At 52.7% G+C, this 25,268-nt stretch overlaps 1 protein-coding gene and 1 long non-coding RNA gene across 5 annotated transcripts in view; one reads left to right on the top strand and one right to left on the bottom strand.

Moving 5' to 3' along the window:
• The first annotated feature begins 2,885 nt into the window (after window positions 1–2,885).
• LOC141977201 (perilipin-2-like) overlaps window positions 2,886–25,268 on the top strand; it is a 44,108-nt gene continuing 21,725 nt past the window's right edge. The window contains exons 1-6 of one of the 4 annotated variants that reach the window (XM_074938567.1): window positions 2,889–3,071; window positions 7,539–7,737; window positions 8,819–8,901; window positions 10,207–10,441; window positions 13,259–13,451; window positions 14,092–14,149. In XM_074938567.1, the coding sequence (XP_074794668.1) occupies window positions 3,057–3,071; window positions 7,539–7,737; window positions 8,819–8,901; window positions 10,207–10,441; window positions 13,259–13,451; window positions 14,092–14,122 (756 nt within the window). In that variant the 5' untranslated portion in view covers window positions 2,889–3,056 and the 3' untranslated portion in view covers window positions 14,123–14,149. Of the gene's footprint in view, window positions 3,072–7,538; window positions 7,738–8,818; window positions 8,902–10,206; window positions 10,442–13,258; window positions 13,452–14,091; window positions 14,150–25,268 lie in introns of those variants that run through there. The other 3 variants (XM_074938566.1, XM_074938565.1, XM_074938568.1) reach the window with 3 other exon arrangements.
• On the bottom strand, window positions 3,967–17,142 carry LOC141977203 (uncharacterized). Its single transcript, XR_012636189.1, has 3 exons — window positions 17,039–17,142; window positions 5,626–5,697; window positions 3,967–4,059 (listed from the first exon to the last, which is right to left on the bottom strand). It is a non-coding gene; the product is annotated as an uncharacterized LOC141977203 (long non-coding RNA).

Here is a 25,268-nt window from a genome sequence, read left to right as displayed (position 1 = left end):
CTTGGCCTTCACAACATCCTCTGGCAAGGAGTTCCACAGACTGACTGTGTGTTGTGTGAAAAAAATACTTCCTTTTGTTTGTTTTAAACCTGCTGCCTATTAATTTCATTTGGTGATCCCTAGTTCTTGTGTTCTGAGGAGTAAATAACACTTCCTTGTTTACTTTCTCCACACCAGTCATAATTTTATAGACCTCTATCATCTTCCCCCTTAGTCCTCTCTTTGAAAAGTCCCAGTCTTATTAATCTCTCCTCATACATACAGCTGAGTGCATTCCAAAGGTAAAACATTGGCTATTCATAGATCTTATGTGAGCAATGGATAAAAGTCCTCCCCTGGCGGAGATGATCGGACTTTGCACTTCTGTTCCAAAGCTGGTATGGTCCAGCAGATTGGCAACTGAACAGGAGCTCATGAGAACTAGAGAGAGGAAAACGAGGCAAAGAGAAGGGAAGTAACTTGTTCACAAAGCAAGTCAGTGGCAGAGCATACCCAGTAAGTAGGGCACTGGACTGGGAGTGGCATTCACCACCTGTTGCCACTGTTCCTTAGAAAAGTCACATCTGATGTACTGTCTGAGAAGCTCAACTATTTCAGCAAAGGGGCGTTTTGATTTTTGCCGGCATTTTTGAGGCGGCTTTGAGATGACCTTGTGAAGTAAGCTGTCCTGATAGGCCCTGCCTTCGTGCCCAGTCATAGGGAGATCTATACCAGTCGAGAGTGGAAGGTTGGAAACTGACGTTGTCCGGGTCCCACCAGCGTTGGTCATGGCCACAGTGACGACTGGAGCTCCAAGCTGCTACACTGCATTTGGGGCAGACGCAATACTTAAGTCATGGGTAGATATCCATGAGGTTAGAGCACCAGCGCCGCACAAGTGGCCGGCAAGCTTAGAAGGGGTATGACTCTTGACTGGATTTTAGTTCGTGTCTTCTCAATGTGTTGTCAACAGGACCCAGAGCAGTCGAGCTTTATCCCCAGATAAGTAGGGTACGGTTCAAAAACGATTGGCGGATAGGTGAAAGGGGCCCGCAAAATAACCAACTGGTCTTCCCAGCATCCCTCCGGGCATCACCCTGAATCCATTCCTAATTAGGCTGTTTTGCAGACTTCCCGTAGCATCGACATCTCTGCAGATGACCTCAGAGAGAGATTTGACATGGGGGGCGAGCGCTAACCGCCGGAACTCATCGAGTTCACATGAACGTGTGTCAGGGCTCATCTCCCTTTTCAAACAAACACAAAAAGGCTCAGTAATCTGGCTATGCTTTGTGCCATGTGGGAATGAAACCTATCCCTCCCCCCACCTCATTTAAGGGTTCTCCCCGTGGAAAAGGGGGACTCTGACCCCAAATTCTATCCTGCTCTCCTGTATAGCTGACTATGCAGAGAAAACGTTAATGAGCTGTTAGCTGGCTGCATATAAATCTAACACCGTGTATCACTTCAGATGTATTTGATGCTCTGCTCTTTATGTCAGCTTGAGGTTATGTGCAAGCTACAGCGGCCCAGCTATGGAGCTGCAGGTGCTTCCTACGTTGACGGTTTTTCCATCGGTGCAGGTAACCCACCTCCCCAAGTAGCTAGGTTGATGGAAGAATTCTTCTGTCAAACTAGCTGCATCTGCACTGTGGGTTAGGTCGACCTAACAGCGTTGCACAGGGCATGACATTTTTCACAGCTGAGAGCGATGGAGCTAGGTCGACCGAAGTTTTAGGGGTAGACCAGGCCTGATGCTTTGCTCCTCTCTTGTCAGAAAGGGCAGCTTATTCTGGGGGGAGGGGTGATACCAGGAGATGCAACAAACAAGCAGTTCTAAGCGCTAGCTTTACAGGTGCTTAGCAAGAGAGAAATGGCTCCTTCAGAAGGATGCTGCAGTACCTGGTTGGCTCCTTAAACATTGGTTACGTGGGGGATGTGGGAGAGTGAAACTCTGTTTATAATAGTTGGTGGAACCGGATACAGAATTTTGAGTTGCTCCTTTTACAGAGAGAGGAGCCGGTTTGGATCCACCTCTGAACTCTACAAAATCAGGATTACGTACAATCCTGTGGTCCATCCCTAGTTCTAGAATCAAGACATTTCTCAATGAGCAAAAGGTCTTCTCTAGGGTTCGGGCTATGGAGGGCTTTTGCTCCTTGGGGTTCAAAGAGTTTGGCTATACAAATACTTAGTTCATGGCAAGCAGGATGTAAATCTACCTCACAGTAGCCTGTTGCACACTCAGGGTACGTCCCCATTGCAAGGGGAGGAGTGATAGTAGGCATGCCCGTGCCAGCTTTAATGTAGCTGGCACCGGGTAACAATAGTGGTGTAGCACATGTACTCAGGTGACTAATCCATGCTGCCAAGCTTGCTGGCGAGCCTGGGTTTGTACGCAGGTTTCTAGCCCCTGCTACCATGCTTATTACTGTTAGCCACGCTAGCTGGATGAAAGCTGGCCCGGGTATGTCTTGGCATCCTGCAGTGACCCCTACCAATTGCCTTAAGCGTAGGGTAGATTGACATTGCAGCTTTCTGTGACCTCAGTGTTCGTATCGAGAGAAACTCTCAGTGAAATTGTGCCAACCTCCCTTCGTTTTCATCTAGAAGCCACACATTGCTCTCCGGATCCATTTGGAGCCGGGCTTTGATGGGAGTTGCAAGATTTTCTCATTGACAAAGGTTGAGTTTCAAGCTTAGTACATGCCTGGGCACTGGGTTCGTTCCCCGTGAGGCTGCATTCCCCTTTTGTGGCTTTCTTCTCGGAGAACTTGGTCCTGAAAAAAAAACTCTTGAGTCTGGCTCTTGGGTTCCCCCCCAAGCTGTTTAAAACTATGAATGTGGCCCTGGGCTAATCCGATCCAGTCTATTAATCCTCGTTGAGGCTGGAATTCCGCTCAACAATCCATTAAAGCCATCAAAAGCGAAGGGGTGGAGACTTTTCCAACATAAAGGCTGCTCAGTGGAAACCTTTTCCCCACTGGTTGGTTTCTAGGGAGAAGAGCAGCCTCTTCAGACCACAGGACAGCTGATTCCAGCGTTCTCTATTCCCCCCTCCTTGCTGAGCAGGAAGCATGGCTTTAAAGAATGTAAGTAGATTTTGTCGTGTTCATTCTCTTTCATCATGTTCATTCGGGCAGGCACCCGGGAGGCCCAGGACTCTGTTGTTCTAGGCGCTGTATACAAACAAAGCCAAAAGCTGCCCCCAAGTTCTGCAGAACAATTTATTCAGAAGACTTTGGGCCAGAATCTCAGCAGGTATAAATGACCACAGCTGAATTGGCTTCGGTGGTGATCTGCCAGTGTCCACCAGCTGAGGATCAACCCCATTCTGCCTTTATGCCCATCACATCCTTCACAGTCTGTACTGACCCCTGGATGCGTCTCCATGGAGACTGGCCAACAAACTGAGATCCGTGCTGCTCATTATTCCCACCGACACACACACACACTCAGTGTCACAGGGGCACGTTTTGCCCGCATTTAGGCTTGGGGATAGGTGTAAGTGAGGACAAAATGTAGCCGAGCTGCGTCTCCCAGTTGGGTGTTGTCGGAAACAACAGACACGTGGCTAGGTAGCTTTTCAGAAGGTGTCAGCAACTCTTCAAGGCCAGTCACAAATATGCCGTACGGAGCATAGTGAGATTAGAGCAGGATGCCAGGAATCAGGATTCCTGGGTTCTGTACCTGCCTGCCACTGACCTGCTGTCATTTTCCATGCCAGCTTTTAGCAGTAGGAAACGGTCATAAGGCCAGGTGTGGTCTGTGCACAGGCCTGGGAGCCAGGACTCCTGGTTTTTATTCTTGGCTCCAACACTGACTCGGAGAAATTCCGGGTATCTGGCTCGCTCTGTCTGTGCATACCACTTGACCTGGTCAATCAGAATTTGCCAAGCTTTGGGGGTCTCACCCAAAAGCGGCTGCAGGAGCTCGAAGAGCAATGAGTGTCAAGCTTATGACAACGCTGCGCACTGGCTTTGATCCACCATGCAAGGTCACCGTTTGTAGTGCTCTGAGAACTTTGCAGAGGAAGATACTCCACAGAGGTGTCTTGTGTATTTCTCCCCCGCCCTCAATCTGTAAGGAGAGAAGCTCAATAGTAGCCATAATGACAACATGTGATTAGAATAGGCACCAACTCAGTCACACAACTGTGCGGCCATTGCATTCGTAGATTATAGAGCCCAAAGGAACCACTGTAACTGAGTCAAAAGAAAAGGAGTACTTGTGGCACCTTAGAGACTAACCAATTTATTTGAGCAAATTCGTTAGTCTCTAAGGTGCCACAAGTACTCCTTTTCTTTTTGCGAATACAGACTAACACAGCTGTTACTCTGAAACCTGTAACTGAGTCAGACTTCCCACATGACATAGGCCAGGAGCCTGAGAACGAGACAGAATTTACCAATGTACATTGCCAAAGAGCCACAGTAATACGTCAGCAGCCCCCCATCAGCTCCCCCTGCTCCCAGCACCTTCCACCCGCCAATCAGCGCTGCCTCCTCCCTCCCTGCACCTCCTGATCAGCTGTTTCATGGCATGCAGGAGGCTCTGGGGCGGGGGGGAGGAGCGAGGGTATGGCAGGCTCAGGGGAGGGGGCGGGAAGGGGTGGAGTGGGGGCAGGGCCTGTGAAGAGCCAGGGGTTGAGCAGTGAGCACCCCACGGCCCAGTGGAAAGTTGGCACCTGTAGCTCCAGCCTCGGAGTCGGTGCCTAGACAAGGAGCCACATGTTAACTTCTGAAGAGCCGCATGGAGCTCCGGAGACACAGGTTGGCCACCCCTGACGTAGGCCCTACGGCTTTCTATAGCGGTGTGCAAGTCTGGACAAAGGCTGCAGTATGATTTTAACATCCTCCGTACCACGTAAAGTGCCGTACTGACTCATGCGGTTGCACCAAGGTTTGACGGGTTGGTGTTACTGACGGGTTTGAAAAAAGAGAGCAGTTATCACATCGCTTTTAACCAGTAGACAGTTGCAAGCGTGGGGCCTGATCCTTGACTCCCCTGAGTAGTGCCATGAAAAGCAAGGGGATTAGTCATGTGAGTGGAGTTATGTGGGCAGGATCGGGCCCTAGATAAGGAGCTAGCCGGGTTTGACCGCAAAGACTGGGTCAAATCTCGCAACTTTCACGTTTCCTGTTTCCATTTCTACTTGGGGTAGGGGAAAAAGAAAACCCCTTTTGTTTTAATGGGAAGAATCAATGACACCAGTGTGACCCAGGAGCGTCTCGGTGCCACCTGGAACAGGCACAGAGGCCTGCAGGCGGGTTAGGGGAATCTCCTGAGTCTGGCATGTATGTTCTAGTTCACCAGAGCTTGTCTCAAATGAAAGCTGGTCTCATGCAGGTCACCCGTGTCCTTGTGAAATGCGGCTCCGGGTGCGAGGGGAGAGGTCACGTCTCTATACTGCAAAAAGTGTTTGGATCATCTGTGTCTGGGGCGGGCAGGTGGGTGAAAACCAGGGTGAGATCTTCATCCTGCCATCTGTCTGTGTAACCAGAGCGTGGTCTGGTTCACGAGAGGTCACCTGCCACCAGTCTGAACTGAATGCAAAGGAAGGACTGTGAGAACTTCAGGAAGAGAAAAACAGCAGGGGCAGGGCGGGGGGGGGGTGAGTGTGTGTGTGTGAAAGAGAAACCTTACCTTGAGGTGCACTTCAAAGGTTTGCGCTGCTGTGTTCGGAGGGTGGGGGAGAAGACCCCCTGGCGCCCTTCGCTGAAGAAGAAAATGGACAGTGAGTTGGCTTGCTGCAAAGGCGGTCTCAGCCAGGCGGGGTTGAAAATGCCGAAGAGGACACTGGGCCAGAGAAACATCGTTAGACGGGGGGTTAAGCTGTTAAGTTTAGGGTCTGGGAAGCATGTTATGATTGCACCGCGTCACCCTTTGTTCCTTTGGGCACAGCACGCCTGGATAGTCCGCATGGCCCCGGATCAGGGGCTGGACGCTACAGGGAACGCTCTGAGGGCACCGGGGTTGGTGTGAGTCTTTTGTTAAACTGTAGAGAGAACGGGGCCTGCGGTGGCTGGAAGGTGCGGAGTTAGGGGGGCTGATGCACAGTAGGCACAGATAAGACTTTCACCGAAGGGAAAGGGACGAGGCTCTGGCTGCAAACAACAAAAAGAGCCAAAAATCTTGCGGAGCAGCAGGAGTTTGAGCAGGCTGGGGTGGCGGCTGTGATTTTTATCTCCTTGCCCTAATCATTTGAGGTACTAAGTCAGTGGGAATCTTTCCTGATTGAGGGCTTCGGGACTTGCCCCAGGTGGAGCAGCGAGGAGAAAGGAATGGGAAGAACGCAGGCAGCAGAGAGGAAACCAGTGCAAGGAATGTATTCAACAATGTGTGTAATTTTCGGGGGGGGTTGCTGGCAGGGCCGTCCTTAGGCATACGCAGCTGTGTAGGGCACCATGAAATTTGGGGCAATTTTGCATGCTGCACACACTGAAGTACCAGCCCCGGCGACCAGCCCTATCCCCCGGCTGGTCCCCCACGGGCTGCACCCACTGCAAGGGGCAGGGCCATCCCTGGGGGGGGTGTCCCGGATAACTCCCTCCTCCCCCCTCTTACCCTTCCCCGCTGCTCTGCCCCCGGCCCACCCCCATCCCACCTCTTCCCCCAGCGACCCCGCACTCACCGGTGGCGGGAAGCGGAGCACTGCGGCTGGGAGCTGGCGGAGTAGAGCGGGCTGGTGCGGGGCTGCTCCGCTTCCCGCCGCTGCTGGTGACCAGACAGCAAGTGTGAAAAATCGGGGCAGGGGGTGGGGGATAATAGGACCTTATATAAGAAAAAGACCCCAGAATCAGGGTTGTCCCTATAAAATCAGGACATCTGGTCACCCTAGTGTGGGGGGAATCCCTTCCCGAAGCCGCCTCCCCTGAGCGACACGGCTGGGGCGAGGGAAGCGGAGCGGAGCAGGCTGCTCCTGGCCCCTCGCTCATCCCCTGGGCCACTCTGGGCCTGTGGGCCCCCAAAAGTGCCCCCCCCCACAGCTCCTGCCTCCCAAACCCTGGTGGAGGGAAGGCCTGGGGCCCCACACAGCCCCCCGTAGGACACCCAAATGGCTAGGGACGGTCCTGGTTGCTGGAGTGGGTGGAACTTGCGGGCATGGCTCTGCACCTACAATTGAGTCATTCAGTTAAATGGCATTTGTAGAGCATGTGGATCAGTCCTAGAGACTTAGGCAGGAGGTGGAGGTCAAAAAAGAACTGCACCACAATTGTCAACACAGCACTGCATCCAGGATCGAACCGCCGATACGTTCAGTTAAATAGAATTTGTTAGACTGCGTGAAACCTCTAGTGACTCCCATAATGTTAGGTTGTATTAGGTGGATGGGGAGGGAGACTGCACCAGGCTTTGAAAGGGAGGACAAGGGGTTTGTTCTTGACGCACTAGAAGCCAGTGGAGGGGTTCCAGGACGGCAGTGTGACTTTAAGGGCTGCGCTTAGCAGGTGACATCATGCAGTCAGGTAGCTGCTGTTCAGGCCTGAAGGCAACGGCACTGAAAGATGCTCGCCAGCAAGCCTGACTCACGCGAGTCCCATTTCCCTCCTCCCTAGGGCAACATCTTGGCACGCCTAGCCAGCATCCCTCTGTTCAACTCGGCTTATCAGATCGCTGTGTTTACCTACGCGGACATAAAAGGTGCCCACCCCGTGGTGGGTTTCTTTTGCGGCATGGCAGAGCGCAGCGTGAGCGCCGTGGTGGGGGTGGCCGTGATGGCAGCCACTCCGGTCATGCAGAGGCTGGAGGTGCCATGTGAGTATGACTGGGGGGCGAGGCTTAATGAATGACGTTGCTAGGACTGGTCAGACTGGCTATGGCATGGGAATGGCCCTTTCTTTGCCCTTTCTTAATATTTCCATTTCTGGAGCGATGGCAGAATGGCACCAAAGCATTGGTGCAAGAGTCCAGCCACCATTCCTAACCTGCTCTACAAAGGAAGTCTACTTTCCACACGGCGTCCAAACCTACCCCCCTCACCGGCACTTGGCCTTCTCTCGCTAACCAAACAGCAGCAAGATAATCAAGTTCAGCACAAATCTTCTGCCCAGGCTTGGTTGCTCCTAAGGTTCCTCCCACAGGACTACTCAGCCCACACTCTAGATCCTCTTTTCCCAGAAAGCTGCTCCCAGCTCCCTTCTGTCCAAGTAGGGTAATGAGCTACCTGCACCAGCAACTCAGCAAACCCTCCTAACACTTCCATAATAGACTAGAACCCTGCTACCAAGGTAGGGTGCTTCAGGTCAACACAGCTACCCTGATCCCATGCCCCTTTTGTGTTCACTCATCCTCTCCAGGATGAGCTTTTAGTGTCAGGAATATTTATGGAAGCAGTAAATTTTAAGTGAATGTTTGGATGTCTCATGCCTCCATTCTCCTTTTAGGTGGGGCTCCCTGGTCAGATTACAGCTCCCAGGATGCACCACAGCATCCCTTCTTGGTGAGGAGAGGCAGTGCATCATGGGAGATGAAGTCCAACAGGGGAGCCCACCCCCTATAGGAGAATGGAAGCATGGAGCACCTGGACTACAACTCCCATGAGAAACCCTGGCAGCATTTCAAAATTGCAATATTTTGTCTTGTGGGCATTTGGTTTTTTGACAGAGAATTTAAGTTTTCTGACAGAGAGAAACAATTATTGTGAAAAATTTAGTTTAGTTAATAACTCAAGTTTCCATTGGCAGAAAGTTTTCAACAGCCCTAGCTTGAAACTTGAACCCAGATTTGGATCCAGACTTCACAGACACCCCCAACCCATCCCCTGTAGGCCAGAACCCGACTGAGTCTGAGATGTGGGTGCTCATTTGTGACATGCATATGGCTTTCTCTTGCCCAGTAGCTGTGGTTAATAGCTTCACACTGAGAGGCGTGGATGAGCTGGAGGCAAGATTCCCCATTCTGGATCAGGCAGCGGACGAGGTAAAAGGCCCATTGCTGGGGTGGGGTTAGGCTTTGAGATCTGATGGAGGTGCTGTGAATGCTGCGACTGAGAAAACAACCGAAAAGCCATCCCGTTTTCCTTGTCATAACTTGTGGGTTCTATTCTGGGAGTAGGGTCTAGTGGTTAGTGAATGGGGGGGCTGAAAGTCAGGACTCCTGGTTTCTATTCCCAGCTGTGTAGCCTTGGGTGACTCACATCCCAGCTCCGTGACTCAGTTTCCGCACCTGCAAAAGGGGGATAATCTGACACCCTGTAGGGAGCTGATGAGCCTCAGTTCATTCGTGCTTGTAAAGTACTCTGGGAGCTCCAAGAGCAGGCCCCGCTATTGTTGTCGAATAGTCGGGGGGAGAAGCTGCCAGTTTCATTCTTGTTCGCACCCCTGGTTTGGATGTACGTAAAAAAGTTATTGATAGACTTGAGTGTGTGGGCATCATAATTACAGATACGCATCGGGCAGGCCTGCTGCCATACAGACTGCCCCGACTGTAATGGCCCCGTCTCTGGCGTAAAGCTCTGGGGGAGATAACTGTGCCAGGGTATTTTCCCAAAAGCACGTATCCCGGTGGCATGCACACCTGCCATACATGGCATTGCCACCAGAGGGTGCCACCAGACAGCTCTTTGCAGCTGAAAGCCATTGCCAGGACCCCAGAGGCAAAGGATGGGGCTGCCGGTCAGAGATATCCTCTCCCTCTGGCCCCTGGCTGCCCTGGGAGATAGGGAGATGCCTGGCCCTGCAGGCGGAGCAGAGCGCTTGGTTCCCCTAAGCAGGCTGCTGTGCCCATGTGCCATGTCCCCCCCCACCAAGCAGGGTAACTCCCCCTGCCCCCGAGCCCTCCACTGTGCCCCTCCTCCGACCCTCCTGTGACCCCCCTAGCCCCACATACCACTCCCTGCTCTTGAATTCACCCTCCTCAGATCCCTCCCTGCACATGAAACTCTTGCCAACCACCCCCACCCTCCAAATTTACCTGCACAATTTATCCTCCCCCCAAATTTACACCCTAAATTTAACGGCACCCCCACCAGCCCCCCAAACTTACTGCACAATTTACCTTCCCCTCACGCTTACCCACACCTTAATCTTATTCTTCCTGGTACCCCCTCATGTTACCAGGGGCTTTGAATGGACTCCTCTCCTTATACGGCCCAACACTTAACCCTGCACCTGCCCACCCCCTCCTCCCTGGGGAACGGTGCCGCCCCGCACTCTGCCTGCAAGTGAAGAACTGGTGTGTCATTGGGCCCCGCTCCTGATGTGAGTTCATCCCTGTCGCCCCCAGGTCCTTGGGAATTTGCAAGACAGCCTGGCTGCTGGCGTGGAGCAGCTGCAGTCCAGCACCGCCGAGCGAGTGGGCCGGCTGACAGAGAGGGCCAGCGGGGTGGTGGCCTTGGGGTTGAACATCGTCCTGAATGCCAGCATCATCAGCCAAGTGCTGGAGCCTGGGGCCAAGGCAGCTCTGAGCCGCCTGGAGCAGATTGCGAACCACTATCTCCCTGCCACAGAGGAAGAAATGAGTGGGTAACAGCGATACCCTCAGCCTGCCAGCAGGGCCATGCCAGGCAGACCCTGGGGTGGTCAGTGTCACGAGCCCCACTTCCCAGCTGGGGAAACTGAGGCACAGAGCTCAGGAAAGTGACTTGCCTAAGGTCCTCCCATGAGCCAGTGGCAGAGGGAGGAATAGAACCCAGGAGTCCTGACTCTGACTCCCTCAATAGGAGTGTAGATAGCAGTATCTCTCATTTCTTTAGTGCCGCTCATCTCAAAGCATGAGAAGGAATTCCTTCGCTTGCCACCAACATGCAGCCACCTCTGGGGTGGAACGTGGCAGCTGGTTAACAGCTACCTAGCTACTTTGCACGGGGATCTCTCACCCGGTGCTGAAATGCAGCCAACTCTGGGGTGGAGCATGGCAGATTTTGAACAGCCACACAGCAACAGTTTACTGAAGCAGTGGCAGAAAGGGATGAGCCAAAATAGAGCGACTTCCTTTGGCATTTAGCTGAGATATTGGCGTTCCCACCAGACCCCCCTTCTCTGGCAGCTTCATGGCTGGGGTCTCCAGAGGAATGATGTCAGCCCTGCTTCTGCTCTCACACCCCCATCACCTCCTCAGTCCCAGGTGGACGCTAGCAGCAGGTAGGGGGGCCTGCTGGCAAACTTCCCATTGGCCAGCATGACTCATGGTTCTGCCAGTGTTCAGGAGTGGGAGGGGATGGCAAAGCCCAGATTCCCAGCAGCAGCCCACCTGCTGCGTGCGGCACGGCTTTACACGGAGCCAATTCAGGAGGGACTTGGCGCGCTAACCACTAGCCCACGCTCCCCTCCTGGTGCTGGGCGTGGAACCCAGGCATCCTGACTCCCAGCCCCCTGCTCTAACCTCTCTACCCTCCCCGCCATGCACCACAGCCTCCTTCTGCCTGTCTGTTGAGCTGCAGGTTGGGTGACCAGATGTCCCGATTTTATAGGGACAGTCCCAATTTTTGGGTCTTTTTCTTATATAGGCTCCTATTACCCCTACCCCCTGTCCCGATTTTTCACACTTGCTGTCTGGTCACCCTAGCTGCAGGGGACCCTGGTGCTGTCCCTTGTGCTGATGTGCCGGCTGAGGGAGGGCAGGGGGCTGCTGTCTGTTCAACCGCTGTCATTTCCAATTTCCCCTGGACTTGGTGACGCTCTGCAAACACCCCGGCTGCTGTGTCACCCACACCAGTGACACTCCCTCTGAGGCTACACGGGCTCTGGCACGTAGACTGCCTGCCAGGCCTGGTGCTCTGGCAGTATCTGCACAGCAACCCCGTGGCGTGCGTGACCTGTGGAGCGCTGGCGGGCAGGTGGATATCCCTTAGCTCACCACCACCACCACGGGACTCGGGGTGGAATCCAGCCGCCAGGCCTCACCCCTTCTGTGCGAGTGTGGCGCACCCGGGATTGAACCGGGGACCTCCAGAGCTAAAAGCACGAGCTGGGCGGCATGCACTGGCTTGTTAACAGGAGGTCGCTGTGACAGGGTTCGTTGTTCCAGGGTTGCTTGTGAGTGGTGGGCTGTGTAGCCTTTGTTATTGCAGAGATGTCCGTAAGCATTAGGCTGCATGCCCTGGTTTGTTATTGTAAGGTTGCCCATAGAGACTAGGTTGCACACCCTGATTTGCTATTGTAGGGTTGCCCATGGGGGCTAGGCTGCACATCTTGGTTGTTATTGTAGAATTGTCCATAGGGGCGAGGCTACACATCCTGGTTTGTTATTGTAGGGTTGCAAACCCTGGTTTGTTATTGTAGGGTTGCCCGTGGGGGCTAGGCTGCACACCCTGGTTTATTGTTGCAGGGTTGCCCATGGGCACTGTTTTGCACACCCTGCTTTGTCCATGCAGGGCTGCACACAAGCACTGAGCTGCACACAGGGATTGTTACACCCGTTGTGCTGACCAAAAGCCTCTACAAAACCCTGCGGCACTTTGCACGGGGATTTGAGCAGACAAAGGCTGTTAGCTGCCGCGAGCTCCCCCAGCGCGCCTGGGCCTTTGCTGCTCAATGACCTGGAGCAGAATTCTGCTTGGCAGCATTTCTCCAACATTCGACTCTGTCTAAACATCCCGTCCCTGGGCCTTCCCGCCCGGTGCCTCCCCTAAGCCTGCTGTTGCTCTGCAGTGAGCTCCCGCTGCCCTTGAGCTAAGGTCTCAAACGGGGATCAGAGAATCTCCCCGTGCTGTGCGGCAAACCCACGTTAGCCAGGCCCCTTGGCAGCCCAGCTCAAGCTCCTACAGGGATCTCAGCAGTCCCTTTGAAACCCCTTGCTCGCTGCCTTTGCAGGACAGATCTTCAAGGGTCACCCCAATTAAGGGATTAGCTCAAGCTGGGGATTTGAGGAGCAGAATCTGGAGCCTGACTTTCAGCCCTAACAAACTGGGAGGGGGATCTAGATCTAGGATTTAGATTTGTAGGCAGAAGGGCCAGCTGTTACAGGCAGCTTCCAGTTGGATCAGGAGTTTGGCCCACCTCCATCATGGCCTCCCCTCCGCCATGGGGGAGGTGGGCCAAATCTGGGGGAAGCATACTGAAGTTTTGCCTAGGCCGGCTGATTGTCTTGAGCCTCTTCTGCCCCTGCCACCTGAACTATGGGAGAATCTTCATGAGATGTGAAGCTCTCTGACACCCAGTTGAGCAGTTCTGATTCCTTACAGTAGAGGGCAGTGGTGCACATGCTCCCCTCCCCCCGCAGATGGTACCTCATTTTCAGGGGCACAATCCTCTTTTGGTACTTTTGCCCAGCCCCCTCCACCCAATCTCACCTCCTGTCCCATCATCTGTCCCTGTCCCCTCCCTGCCCAAAACAGGAAGGCAGGAGCCAAGCCTCACAGGCATGAAGCAGAGACCGGAAAGCGAGCGGACCCTCGCAGGGCGGCTGCAGCTTGCCATTGCTACCTCGGCCAGGAGAGCAAACCGGAGAGCGTGGTCGTACGCAGAAAGATTATGGAGTTTGATGCGCCGGGCCCTGAACCAGCTACTGGAGTTTGCTGTGGCGGTATGGTATGGATTTATTCCATAGGGTTAGCTATGGGATCCCCAATGGCTGCAGGACACACGGGAACGCCAGTTCTGCCACGGCCCCTTTCGTGCCGCTTCCCTTCCTCTGCTGTGGCGCTGAAAATGGTGGGTTAGGTTCGTGACCAGCAAAAGCCAACAAGCAAGCTGCTAGCAAAACAGGCCCCTGAGAACCTCTCGGCTTCTGATGGAGGAGCTAGGGGTATTTATCTTATGGCTGCACTTAGAGATCCGGAGCCCTGTGCTGTGCAGGCATATAGTAGGCAAGGCAGACAAAGGGTGGAAGGGGAAACCGAGGCACGGAGAACGACACGGGCTTGCCCAAGGTCACCCAGCAGGTCTCCTGGCTCCCAGTTCGGTGCCCTTCCCAACATGCCTGGCTGCCTTCCAGGTGCTGTGATGCAGGTTTCTGGCCTTGCTGTCAGCGAGATGCAGGGCGTGGGGGTGAGGAACTGAAAGAGATCCAAGCGGCTTTGCAGCCTCTGGCATTGGGAAGGGGGTGTTCCCAACTGGAGAATGAGGAAGAGGAGGGAAAAGCCAGCCCTTTGAATCTTTAAGAACATAAGAACGGCCAGACTGGGTCAAACCAAAGGTCCATCTAGCCCAGTATCCTGTCTCCCAACAGTGGCCAATGCCAGGTGCCCCAGAGGGAATGAACAGAACAGGGAATCATCAAGTGACCCATCCCCTATCGCCCATTCCCAGCTTCTGGCAAACAGAGGCTAGGGACACCATCCCTGCCAATCCTGGCTAATAGCCATTGATGGACCTATCCTCCATGAACTTATCTAGCTCTTTTTTTGAACGCTGTTATAGTCTTGGCCTTCACAACATCCTCTGGCAAGGAGTTCCACAGGGTGACTGTGCTTTGTGTGAAGAAATACTTCTTTTTGTTTATTTTAAACCTGCTGTCTATTAATTTCATTTGGTGACCCCTAGTTCTTATGTTACGAGAAGGAGTAAATAACACTTCCTTGTTTACTTTCTCTGCACCGGTCATGATTTTATAGACCTCTTTCAGGTCAGTCCCTTCACATCTGCCAGGGTGTTGCTTTGGATTAACGCGGAGCCTGCTAACGAAGCTGGGTGGCTGGACAGCCGCAGGATCTCATTGCTCCTAATGTTGGTCTGACAAAATCAGGCTTTGACTCCTTCCCGGCTCATGTAACGCAGCCCCTGCCACTGGGTTTGCTGGGGCTAATTTTGTGGCCGCACCAAAGCTCCTGAATGTGCCACGTCCCCCAAAAAATCCAATGCTTCTCTACCGTCAACCTGTTCCATGTGTCGGAGTTGTGCAGACTCTGCTTGTTCTGGCCCAGGGGCTCACAAAGAAATCGCTTGAATCTGGGGGGGCAGGTTCTTTGCTCTGCGTCCGGCATGAGCTAACCTGAGTCCTGCAATCTCAACTGCTTTCGAGCCCTGAGGAGGCCTTTGCGTTGGGCTAGGGAGAGGAACAGGCCTGTCGCAGCCGGGCTTTCAAGGCCGCGCTGGCTGGCTGGCTGAATATAATGCTATTACTTGCACGTCTCGCCGGGGGATCTAATGAGGGAAATATGCCGTTGAGTGTTTATAAGAGCTGTAATGAACCCCTTTCTGAATGCAATTTGATTGGCCTTCAAGCCTTTGTCTGCCCCACTAGGACGCTTGCCATTATTCCAACTGCTCCTGTACATTCCTCTGTGGGGCTTCGAACATTCTGCACTTGCAGAAGCAGGTTGGCTTGGTCTCATCCACCCCACGCTCCTTGGCTGTTTCACATCCTCTGGCAGGCGGGCAAACGAGATTGCAGGTTCTCGACTCAGATCCGGGGGGGACCCTCCCACCATAGAATGGCCCTGGTGTGAATGGGACACTGACTGACTGAGTTATGCTGTGGGCAGAAGGGGGTAGTGGGGGGGCGCTGGATTGGCTCAATTCCTGGGTCTGCCCCTGGCTGACCTTGCATGAGTCACTTATAGCTACGTCAATGTTTAAAGCCAGCAGGGACCGATCGCCTGGCCTGACCCCCAGTGTAACGCAGAGCAGAGAATTACATCCAGTTAGGGAGCCCAAGAACTCATGTGTGACCCAAGCATCCTTTCCAGAAAGGAATCCAGGCTGGATCTGAAAACACCTAGAGATTGGGAATCCGCCACTTCCCTGGCACTTGGTTCCAGTGGTTACTCACCCTCCAGTCTAACGATTTGTGACTTAGTTCTAATCTGAATTTGTCTTGACATTCCCTCAGTTTCCCATCTGCAAAGTGGGGATGATGCACCGTAGCTCCCGGGGTGGTGAATTCGTTAATGTCTGTGAGCAGGGGCTGCGGGGCGCCATTTAAAGCTGAGGAATGGGGCGGGGAGGGAGAATCTATTCAGGTACCTGCTCTGTGGCCTGTCTAGCTATAGGCAAACTAGGCAGCTGCCTGGGGCCACAGATTCTGCCTACGGTGACAGGAGCGGCCAGGTCATACCTGAGCAGTGCTGTGATCCCATGCGCCAGGTCGCAACGCCACTTGCTCAGATTTGGCCCCGACTCCCCCCCCCCTTCCCCTGGTCAAGACAGAAGAGCAGCCAGGCCAAACCTGAGCAGCGCTGCAACCTGGCACTTAAAAGTACTTGTGCCATGGCTCAGGCGGGCCTCACCCTGGCTCCCTGGCCGGTGTCTGTAAAATGCTCAGACGCTGGGGTGCGCGGGGCATAAAAGCAGGTAGATTGTTCAGGGATCAGTGCGTACGATTGTGGCTGGAGAGGAGCTTACGCTGCTGCGGCCCACGCTGTACCTGCTATGAGGGTAGAGGACCTCCGGGTGGATTCCACTGCAGCTATGGCTGATTTACACTAGGTGGGGGTCTGGCCCAGGGACTAGACCACCTTTCATATGAAGCAGACCTGACGTCCTGAGAGCTTGGGACTAGGATATCCAGATCCACAAGACCACCCAGAGTGAGACTCGTAAATATCAGCCAGCGTTGTGAACCCTCCGGCTTCTCGGCACGAGTCCCCCCTCCACTTGCCTGGAGTCCTGTTAGCCCAGAGCGGTAGGGGATCTTGCACCTGCCTCCGAAGCAGCTGGTGCTGGCTGCTGCGGGGCTCAGGATAGCGGGCGAGAGGGACCACAGCTCTGATCCCAGTCCTCCTGGCCACTGGTTCCAATCCAGCCCAGGTGGGGCGCTACATGATGGGTGTCTGGGGGCCTCTGCCTGTGTGGATTGAGTTAGCTGTCTATCTTCGGGCCTTGTCTGGCCCCCCCAGCACTCTAATATGTAAGCACCCTCTTGAATGAATTTATCCTCCCACCCCACCCTTTATGGGCCAGTGCTGTTATCCTCATGGCACAGATGGGGAGCCGAGGCCCAGAGCGGCTAACTGACTAGCTCAAGGTCACATAGGAAGCCTGTGTCAGAGGACAGGATTGACCCCCAGATCTCCAAACTTGCAGGCTAGCGCCCTAACCACTAGGCCGTCCTTCCTGCTCTGGCGAGAAATGAAGCATGAAGGATGTCAGCCCACAGGGGTCTCAACCCAGACCCTTCACACTTAATGCACATAGTATTTCTCCCCCCGCCCTGAAAATAATAACAAATCTCATACCTCTCCCCTGCAATTTCCCCTCAAGGATTAGCCGAGCAGCTTTCATCCCCCTACCGCCTCCAGGAGCCTTTCCTGAGCGCACGGCGCTTTGAAAGGCAGTGATCAAGTGACAGCAAAGATCCACCCTTGTTAAGTTCAGGGGCTCGGCAGGGGGCACAGCTTGGTGGGATCTGGCCCTCATTGCCAGGAGCCGGGGGAGGAGAGTGGGGGCAGGGCCCCGTGCCTTGCCATGTGCCGCGATGATGACAGGTAATGTTCCTGCTCTTGGCAGCAGCCCGCTGCCTGTAATTTGGCACAGTGGGTTGTGAGATTGGCGTGGCTTGCCGAGCTGGGAGAAAGGCTGGCTTTGTTGTGACTCTCTGACAGCCAGAAAGGACGGGCGGGGGCGGGTGTGGGGGGGATGGGTATTTCCACCTGTCCGCGTGTGTGTCACCGTGTCTGTGCAAGGGAGAGCATGTACATCCATGTGAATGCACACCTGTGTGTTGGTCGGGGGGATGCATGCACAGCTGTAACTGCAAATCTCAGCCCATCCTTAACTATTAACCCTCTAGTAATGGTGCCGTTGAACACACATGTGGTTATTTTCCATGGCTCTGTGGATATACCATTGATGTGCCTGTTTTCAGAGCTTTGTGCGTGTGTCAGCCTGTCAGCCAGCCTGCAGGCAGGTGTGTGTGTGTGGAATCGGGGGTCAGTGTGTGGAGAATGTATGGCGTGTGTGTGCACTTGCAGTATGTGTGGGTGTAGGCGTGTGCATTGCATGTCATCCTTGGGTGCTTATGTTTTCCTGGCCAGGGCGGGAGCGGGGATGTTCTTTAAAACACAGCCCCTGTCTGCTTCGTTAGGCCTCTCTGATCCCTTCGCCCCATGTGGAGAGGGCTGGGGTGTGCTGGGGAGGACTGATCGTCCCCTCTGCGTTGACTAGAGATTTGCCTGAGGCAGCCGGCTGTGGGTTCGAATCATGCAGCGAGAGTGAACCCAGGGACTGTCCTACGCTGGTAGGGCCACCCAGCCGCTCTGCAAATGGGAGCTTGGAGGCTCAGCCTTGAAGTGGACACGGAGCAAATCTACGTGACGCAGGGACAGAAATGCCGTAGCTCTGTCCAGACAAGCGCTCCCGTTTGTTGCTACCAACCGTGCTAGTGCGGAGCAGACCCGTGTGCGTGTACAGCCCCTAACGCACCAGCGTCCTAATCCTGCATGGGATTTCTGGGTGCTTTTGCAATATAACTAATTGCACACAGAAAACCATGTCCAAAGAACACTGTTAAGGTTGCAAAGTCAAGCACTCGGAGGTCAGGAGATGCCGGAAGGAAAGCTGCCGGTGCATCCTTAATTCCACCCCTTTGTGCCTATGCATGGAGACGGTCTTTCTTTTTTTTTCCCCCGTACAGGAGCCTGGCCCCATTCAGTCCACAGGATGGAGTGGTCATTTAAAGAGCAGCTACTTAATTGTCTATTTTCTGCTCATTGTTCAGTAGGTGACTGCAGGCTTTTATTTATTTCACACTCTTCAAAGCCTGCACTGAAGAGGGGAATGATTAATTTCCTCATGGGCTTTCCTAGGGCACTCACCCCTGTAGCATGTGAGCGCTTCCCAGGCGAGTTTATTTTTACAACACTCCTGTGAGGCAAGGGGATGGTATTATCCCCATTTTACAGACGGGAAACTGAGGCACATAGCATTCATAGCCACTCATGTAGGGTACCCGATCTGAGGTGCTGGTATCTTTTCAGAGTACATAGCATTATATCACACTTAGTGTATTTCATAGAATCATAGAAGATCAGGGTTGGAAGAGACCTCAGGAGGACATTTAGTCCAACCCCCTGCTCCAAACAGGACCAACCCCAACTAAATCATCCCAGCCAGGGCTATGTCAAGCCAGGCCTTAAAAACCTCTAAGGATGGAGATTCCACCACCTCCCTAGATAACCCATTCCAGAGCTTCACCACCCTCCTAGTGAAATAGTTTTCCTAATATCCAAGCTAGACCTCCCCCACTGCAACTTGAGACCATTGCTCCTTGTTCTGTCATCTGCCACCACTGAGAACAGCCGAGCTCCATCCTCTTTGGAGCCCTGCTTCAGGTAGTTGAAAGCAGCTATCAAATCCCCCCTCACTCTTCTCTTCTGCAGACTAAACAAGCCCAGTTCCCTCAGCCTCTCCTCGTAAGTCATGTGCCCCAGCCCCCTGATCATTTTCATTGCCTTCTGCTGGACTCTCTCCCATTTGTCCACATCCTTTCTGTAGTGGGGGGCCCCAAAACTGGGCACAGTACTCCAGATGTGGCCTCACCAGTGCCGAAGAGAGGGGAATAATCACTTCCCTCGATCTGCTGGCAGTGCTCCTACTAATGCAACCCAATATGCCATTAGCCTTCTTGGCAACAAGGGCACACTGCTGACTCATATCCAGCTTCTCATTCACTATAATCCCCAGGTCTTTTTCTGCAAAACTGCCACTTATCCAGTTGGTCCCCAGTCTGTAGTGGTGCATGGGATTCTTCCATCCTAAGTTCAGGACTCTGTACTTGTCCTTGTTGAATTTCATCAGATTTCTTTTGGCCCAATCCTCCAATTTGTCTAGGTCATTCTGGACCCTATCCCTACCCTCCAGCATATCTACTGCTCCCCCCATCTTAGTGTCATCGAACTTGCTGAGAGTGCAATCCATCCCATCATCCAGACCATTAATGAAGATGTTGAACAAAACCGGCCCCAGGACCGACCCTGGGGGCACTCCGCTTGATACCGGCTGCCAACTAGACATCCAGCTGTTGATCACTACCCATTGAGCCCGATGATCTAGCCAGCTTTCTATCCACCTTATAGTCCATTCATCCAATCCATACTTCTTTAACTTGCTGGCAAGAATACTGTGGAAGACCGTATCAAAAGCTTTGTTAAAGTAAAGCTATATCACGTCCACCACTTTCCCCATATCCACAGAGCCAGTTATCTCATCATAGAAGGCAATCAGGTTGGTCAGGCATGACTTGTCCTTGGTGAATCCATGTTGACTGTTCCTGATCACCTTCCTCTCCTCCAAGTGCTTCAAAATGGATTCCTGGAGGACCTGCTCCATGATTTTTCCAGGGATTGAGGTAAAGCTGACTGGTCTGTAGTTCCCCAGGTTCTCTTTCTTCCCTTTTTTAAATAGTGCACTATATTTGCCTTTTTCCAACTGCCCGGGACCTCCCCCGATTGCCACAAGTTTTCAAAGATAATGGCCAATGGCTCTGCAATCACATCAGCCAATTCCCTCAGCAGCCTCAGATGCATTGTGCATGTCCAGCTTTTCTAAATAGTCCTTAACCTGTTCTTTCACCACTGAGGGCTGCTCACCTCCTCCCCAGTGCAGCAATCTGGGAGCTGACCTTGTCTGTGAAGACCAAGGCAAAAAAAGCCCTCTCTCCAACACCACCTGCGTAACCACACGTTTACTTCCACAATTCAGCGGTCCCTACCTGGGCCTTTTCCTTCAACAGGGACTATGAACGAGAACATGACTTGTGCCTCAAACTCCTTTATCCTTCTTCCCAGAGCCACATAGTCTGCAGTGACCCACTCAAGGTCATTCTTGGCAGCATCATTGGTGCCCATGTGGAGAAGTAGGAAGGGGTAGCGGTCCAAGGGCTCGATTGGTCTCGGCAGACACTCCGTCACATTCTGAATTCTAGCTCCAGGCAAGCAGCACACTTCTCGAGTTTCCCGGTTTGGATGGCAGATGGATGACGGTCCCCCTTAGGAGGGAGTCCCTTACGACCACCACCCATCTCCTCTTGGGAGTGGTGGTCATGGATCCCCCATCCCTAGGACAGTGCATCCCATGCCTTCCGGTCGATGGGGTCTCCTTCTGATCCCTTCTCTCAGACTATTCTTCCAAACCATTCTCCGCGGTAGTACCTGTGCAGAGAGCCTGAAAAAGCTTTCTTACCTCTATCTGCACTGGGGGTACATGAGTTCTCCTCTTTCTTCTTCTGGAGGTCACATGCTACCAATTTCTGCACTGCCCTCTTTGATTCTTCAGCATGCTGTGCCTGCAATACCAACCGCTGACTTCTATCCAGAAAGCCGTCGTCTTCTCTGATGCAACACAGGGTTGATACTTAGGTGTCTAGTCCTTTAACCTTCTCTTCCAACAGGGAGACCAGCTTGCACTTCGTACAGACGAAAGTCGCTTCTATCCTCTGGGAGCAAGACAAATATGGCACATCCCGTACAGGTCACAACAGCTGATCGCTCACTGATCCTGAATAGGACTTCTGGGTGCTGCATCCGATGAAGTGAGCTGTAGCTCACGAAAGCTCATGCTCAAATAAATTGGTTAGTCTCTAAGGTGCCACAAGTACTCCTTTTCTTTTTTCACTATCCATAGTGTCTTCCTTCTAAGAGCCTCTTCAGATGTTGTATTTACTGCTCACTTTTCAGAAGCCTGAAAGGCAAAAAAAAAACTCTGTAGGACCCCAGGTGAACTCCCTCTGTTTGCAGCTCACTCCGTTTGCAACTGGCTGCTTTTTTTTAAGGCTGCTGGCTTGAAGCAGATTGCCCTGGCTCAAAGCCTTCCCTCCAATCAACCACCCAAGGCTCATCTGGAGTAAAGAACTCCCAATTCACAGTTTTCAAACAAACAAACCCGCGGTCAAACAGTCCCTGCAACTGGCACCAGTCAAACAAATGGTCCCAGCAGACAGACCCTCGGATATTTAGCCCACCAACTCACCACACAGCCACCCAGTGCCGCACTCACCATAGTTCCTCTCCAAGGGTTCCCAGGCAAACTCCCTCTGTTTGTTTCTCCTCTGTTCGCAGCTCCAGCTGCCAAGACTTCAGTTGCAGCTGTGAGCCCTCAGCGCTTCTGCCCGTCAGATCCCAAGCTCTCGGGTCGAGTGCCCAAGAAATGAGGAACATGCAATTAGTGACCACCTGGGAAAAGTTTGGTGCCAGTGTCTTGCCCCGCATCACACAGGAACTCTGTGGCAAAGGCAAGGGTAGAATCCAGCCCTCCAGAGGAGCATTCAGCTGCCTTAACCATGAAACCGTCTCTTCTCTTCCTGCAGTGTCCTGACTCGCCGTCCATCCTGTGCAACGAATGTGGAAGGGGTCCTGTGGAACACATAACGTGTGGACATGCAATTAAAGGTCCGGCTCTTGTCCCCCTGCATTCAAATCAGGCAGCTTCCTCTTCAAAGCTGCCTGGGTCTAGCAGGGGGTCTTTGAGAGCACAGGAGAGAGATTTTCCCTGCTCTCAGATCAGGGACAGATCCGGCACAAACTTCAGCAGCCCAGAGCTGCAATTGCAGGGAAAGTCTTGGTCAGCGCCAGGCTGGAGCATGCTCAGTGTGGACCAAATCTTCAGGAATTTAGCTGCTAAAATATAAAAAATCTCTACTGAGCACATGCAACCTGCCGTTTTTAAAAGGCTCATAATTAGGCCAAATTTGAGTGGATTTCCACTGGCACAGCAAAAGGCACATGTCTGGCACAAAGGTCACCCCTGCGCCGGCCCCGCCAAATTTCAGGACCCTGCTCCAAAAGCCTAGAGCTGCTAGAGCTCTCTAAAGAAAAGGTTGCCAGATTTTTTTAACATGGGCAAAACAATGTATTTTTCTCTAGTCTCATTATCAGAAACAGCTGAAACATTTTGGCTGACACTTTCCATAACAGTTCAGCCTGAAGCAGACACCCAGCAAGGAAAATTCCCCCCCAAGTGGTTGAAGTTTGGCAAAGTTATAAGCAACTGAAAACAGGGGCTTATAATGAGAAGTGTCAGGCAACCTAAATACCAGTCCCACCTCTAATAAACCCTGTCAATCTTAAAAATACTAGTGTAGAGCAGGCCTAGGTGTTTGTACAGCACCTAGCAGGCAAGGCCCTGATCCTGAGTAGGACTTCTGGGTGCTGCAGCATTGAAATAATTATTAGTCCTTAGTTTTTAGCAGTGCAACACTCGTACTGTGATCAGAGGGAGGACTGAGGGAGGACGAGACCTGTGCCTTCCAATTAGCTTTTCAACAGCTGCTGACCTTGCGTGTTGATTCCAAGCAGTCTTCCCCCACCAACAAGCCCCGTGGTGTTTGTTCTTTGCTCTGTTCGGCCCCTTTGATGGATTGCTCCTTCCCAGCTCAATCCCGTCCCGCTCCCCGAAATGGTCTTGACACGGCCTGTGTCAGCGCGGCTGTGAGGAGGTCAAAGGAGATGCTGAAAGCCACGCGGGACCAGCTGTAATTGGGGCGTGTGTCTCGCTCTGATGAGGTTTGCATGGAATTTCTCCAGCCAGGTCAGGGTGCGATGGGTGCTCATTAATCCTGTTTAGCAGTGCAATGGTTGGTAAAAGACATACCAGCCCCTGTGTGGCTATGCCATGTTTCCAAGGTGGTTAGTCTGTCATAGAGCTGTGTAGATATTGGAGGACATGAGGGAGGGCGGGTTGGTTTGGGGGGAAGGGGTTAGATAGAGTAGGAGGAGTGCAAGCCGTTGCTGTGTCTGCGTGCTCCATAGTTAACTGGAGCGATGGGCTGGGAGCAGTGTGAATAGCAGTAGTGTGCATTGTACCTGCTCTCGCCACGCTGTTCCGGTGGCTGTTGCACCTTGCGTCCATATGAGGCACTCTAGTCAAGTGTTGCAGGGCCCTCCTGCAGTCCCTGCCTGAGCTCCCTGAACCAGCAAGCAGCTTGTGGGAGAAGGATTCTGGGAGCCTAAGGGGATGGTGAATTAAAACTGGCTGGGAAGTGGAATTCTTTAGTGTGGACCAGGCCTCTCTATGCCCAGCAATGCTGGATCCAGACTGAGATGGAATGTGGGTTACACCCAAATTGTATGTGTGGGGGGCAGCCACCTATCCAGAACATTTCTGCAGGACAAGACCTGATTCTGTGCCACATGGTACAAACATGGCTATTAAACTGCCCTGAAAAGGATTTCAGGCTGGCAGAGCATCAACACTGTCACCTCTCATGGTCATGCTTCAGTGGCCGGTGGCAATGGGTCAGGAAGGAATCTTTCCTAGCTGCTTCCCAAGCTACTGGGAGTTCCACTGAGGTGTATCATTCTGAGCTCTGTGGATCAGGTCAGCACGGTATTTGGGATGGCTACTGCCTTGGCCAATACACCTGGGATTGAACTGGGGAACCTCCAGAGCTAAAGGCATGTGCTGATACAGCTTGAACTAACAAGCAAGTCCCACAAGAGGCTCACCCTCTCGATGGAGCAGGTGCAGGGAGATGAGTAGCACTCACTCATCAATGGATTGTATATATGCACAACCAATTCTGGGGGAGTCTGTGTCCTCCATTAGTGGCAGGGCCACATAAAAGGTTTGATGCTGCTATCTAGCTATTTTAGCTCAAGCGGTAGTAGCTCATGCTCTGAGTGTGGAAAGTCTTGGGTTCAAATCCTGCTGTCAACCTAAATATGGTCAATTACACATGAGCATCTATACAGCAAGGACCTGACCCCCACAAAGCCTTCTCCCAGCATGCAGAGGGGTTGGTGTGAAACCTGGGGCTGTGTAAAAACCCCAAAAGGAGCGGGCTTGGTTACTTAGCTTGGGTTTAGGAGTGCTTCAAAGTGTGGGTCAGGGATGTAGAGGAGGAAAGGGAGGGAGCAATCTGCCCCTCGACATTATTCTTAAGTTAGCAAACTGTCTCTCTCTGCCGAGAAATTGACACGCTAAGGTGGGAAGGCGCTGCTGGGAGCATGAGCCTCTTAACGTGAGGGCTCTTTGCTGCAATTTGAGGCATTCAGGAGAACAAACAACTTCCCTGGTAGAGCTGTAGCTTGCAAAGACTAAAAAGAGCAGTCCCCCACTCCCTACCCCGCTGCACAAAGCGAAAGGAGCAAGAGCCATTAAAGACAGCAGGAAAGAGAAATTGACACATGTTTTTCAGAGCAATGAAAAGAGCTGCCTTTGTGCTGAGCTTTTAGTCCCAGCTGCATCTTGGGCTGGCTAGGATATTAATACTCAAAGGCATTTTAACAAAGCACCAAGCCTCTGTGGATCAAGATCCTTATATGGCCGGCTGTTCAGATGGTATAAATAGCACAGGCCCGATTCACCCCAGCTGTGGATCTGGCCCATTGACTTCAATGGAGCTGGGCTGATTTACAGCAGCTGGGGTGCTGGCTTGTTTTTCAGTGCCACATTTTTGACCAGGGCTAATCACAACCCTCTCCCCCAAAACAGGTGTTACCTCTATTTTATAGACAAGCAGAGGTAGCTTTA

This window comes from Natator depressus, chromosome 24 (assembly GCF_965152275.1).
Source record: "Natator depressus isolate rNatDep1 chromosome 24, rNatDep2.hap1, whole genome shotgun sequence".
Classification (NCBI taxonomy): Eukaryota; Metazoa; Chordata; order Testudines; family Cheloniidae; genus Natator; species Natator depressus.
This window is presented reverse-complemented; position numbering and strand designations above follow the sequence as displayed.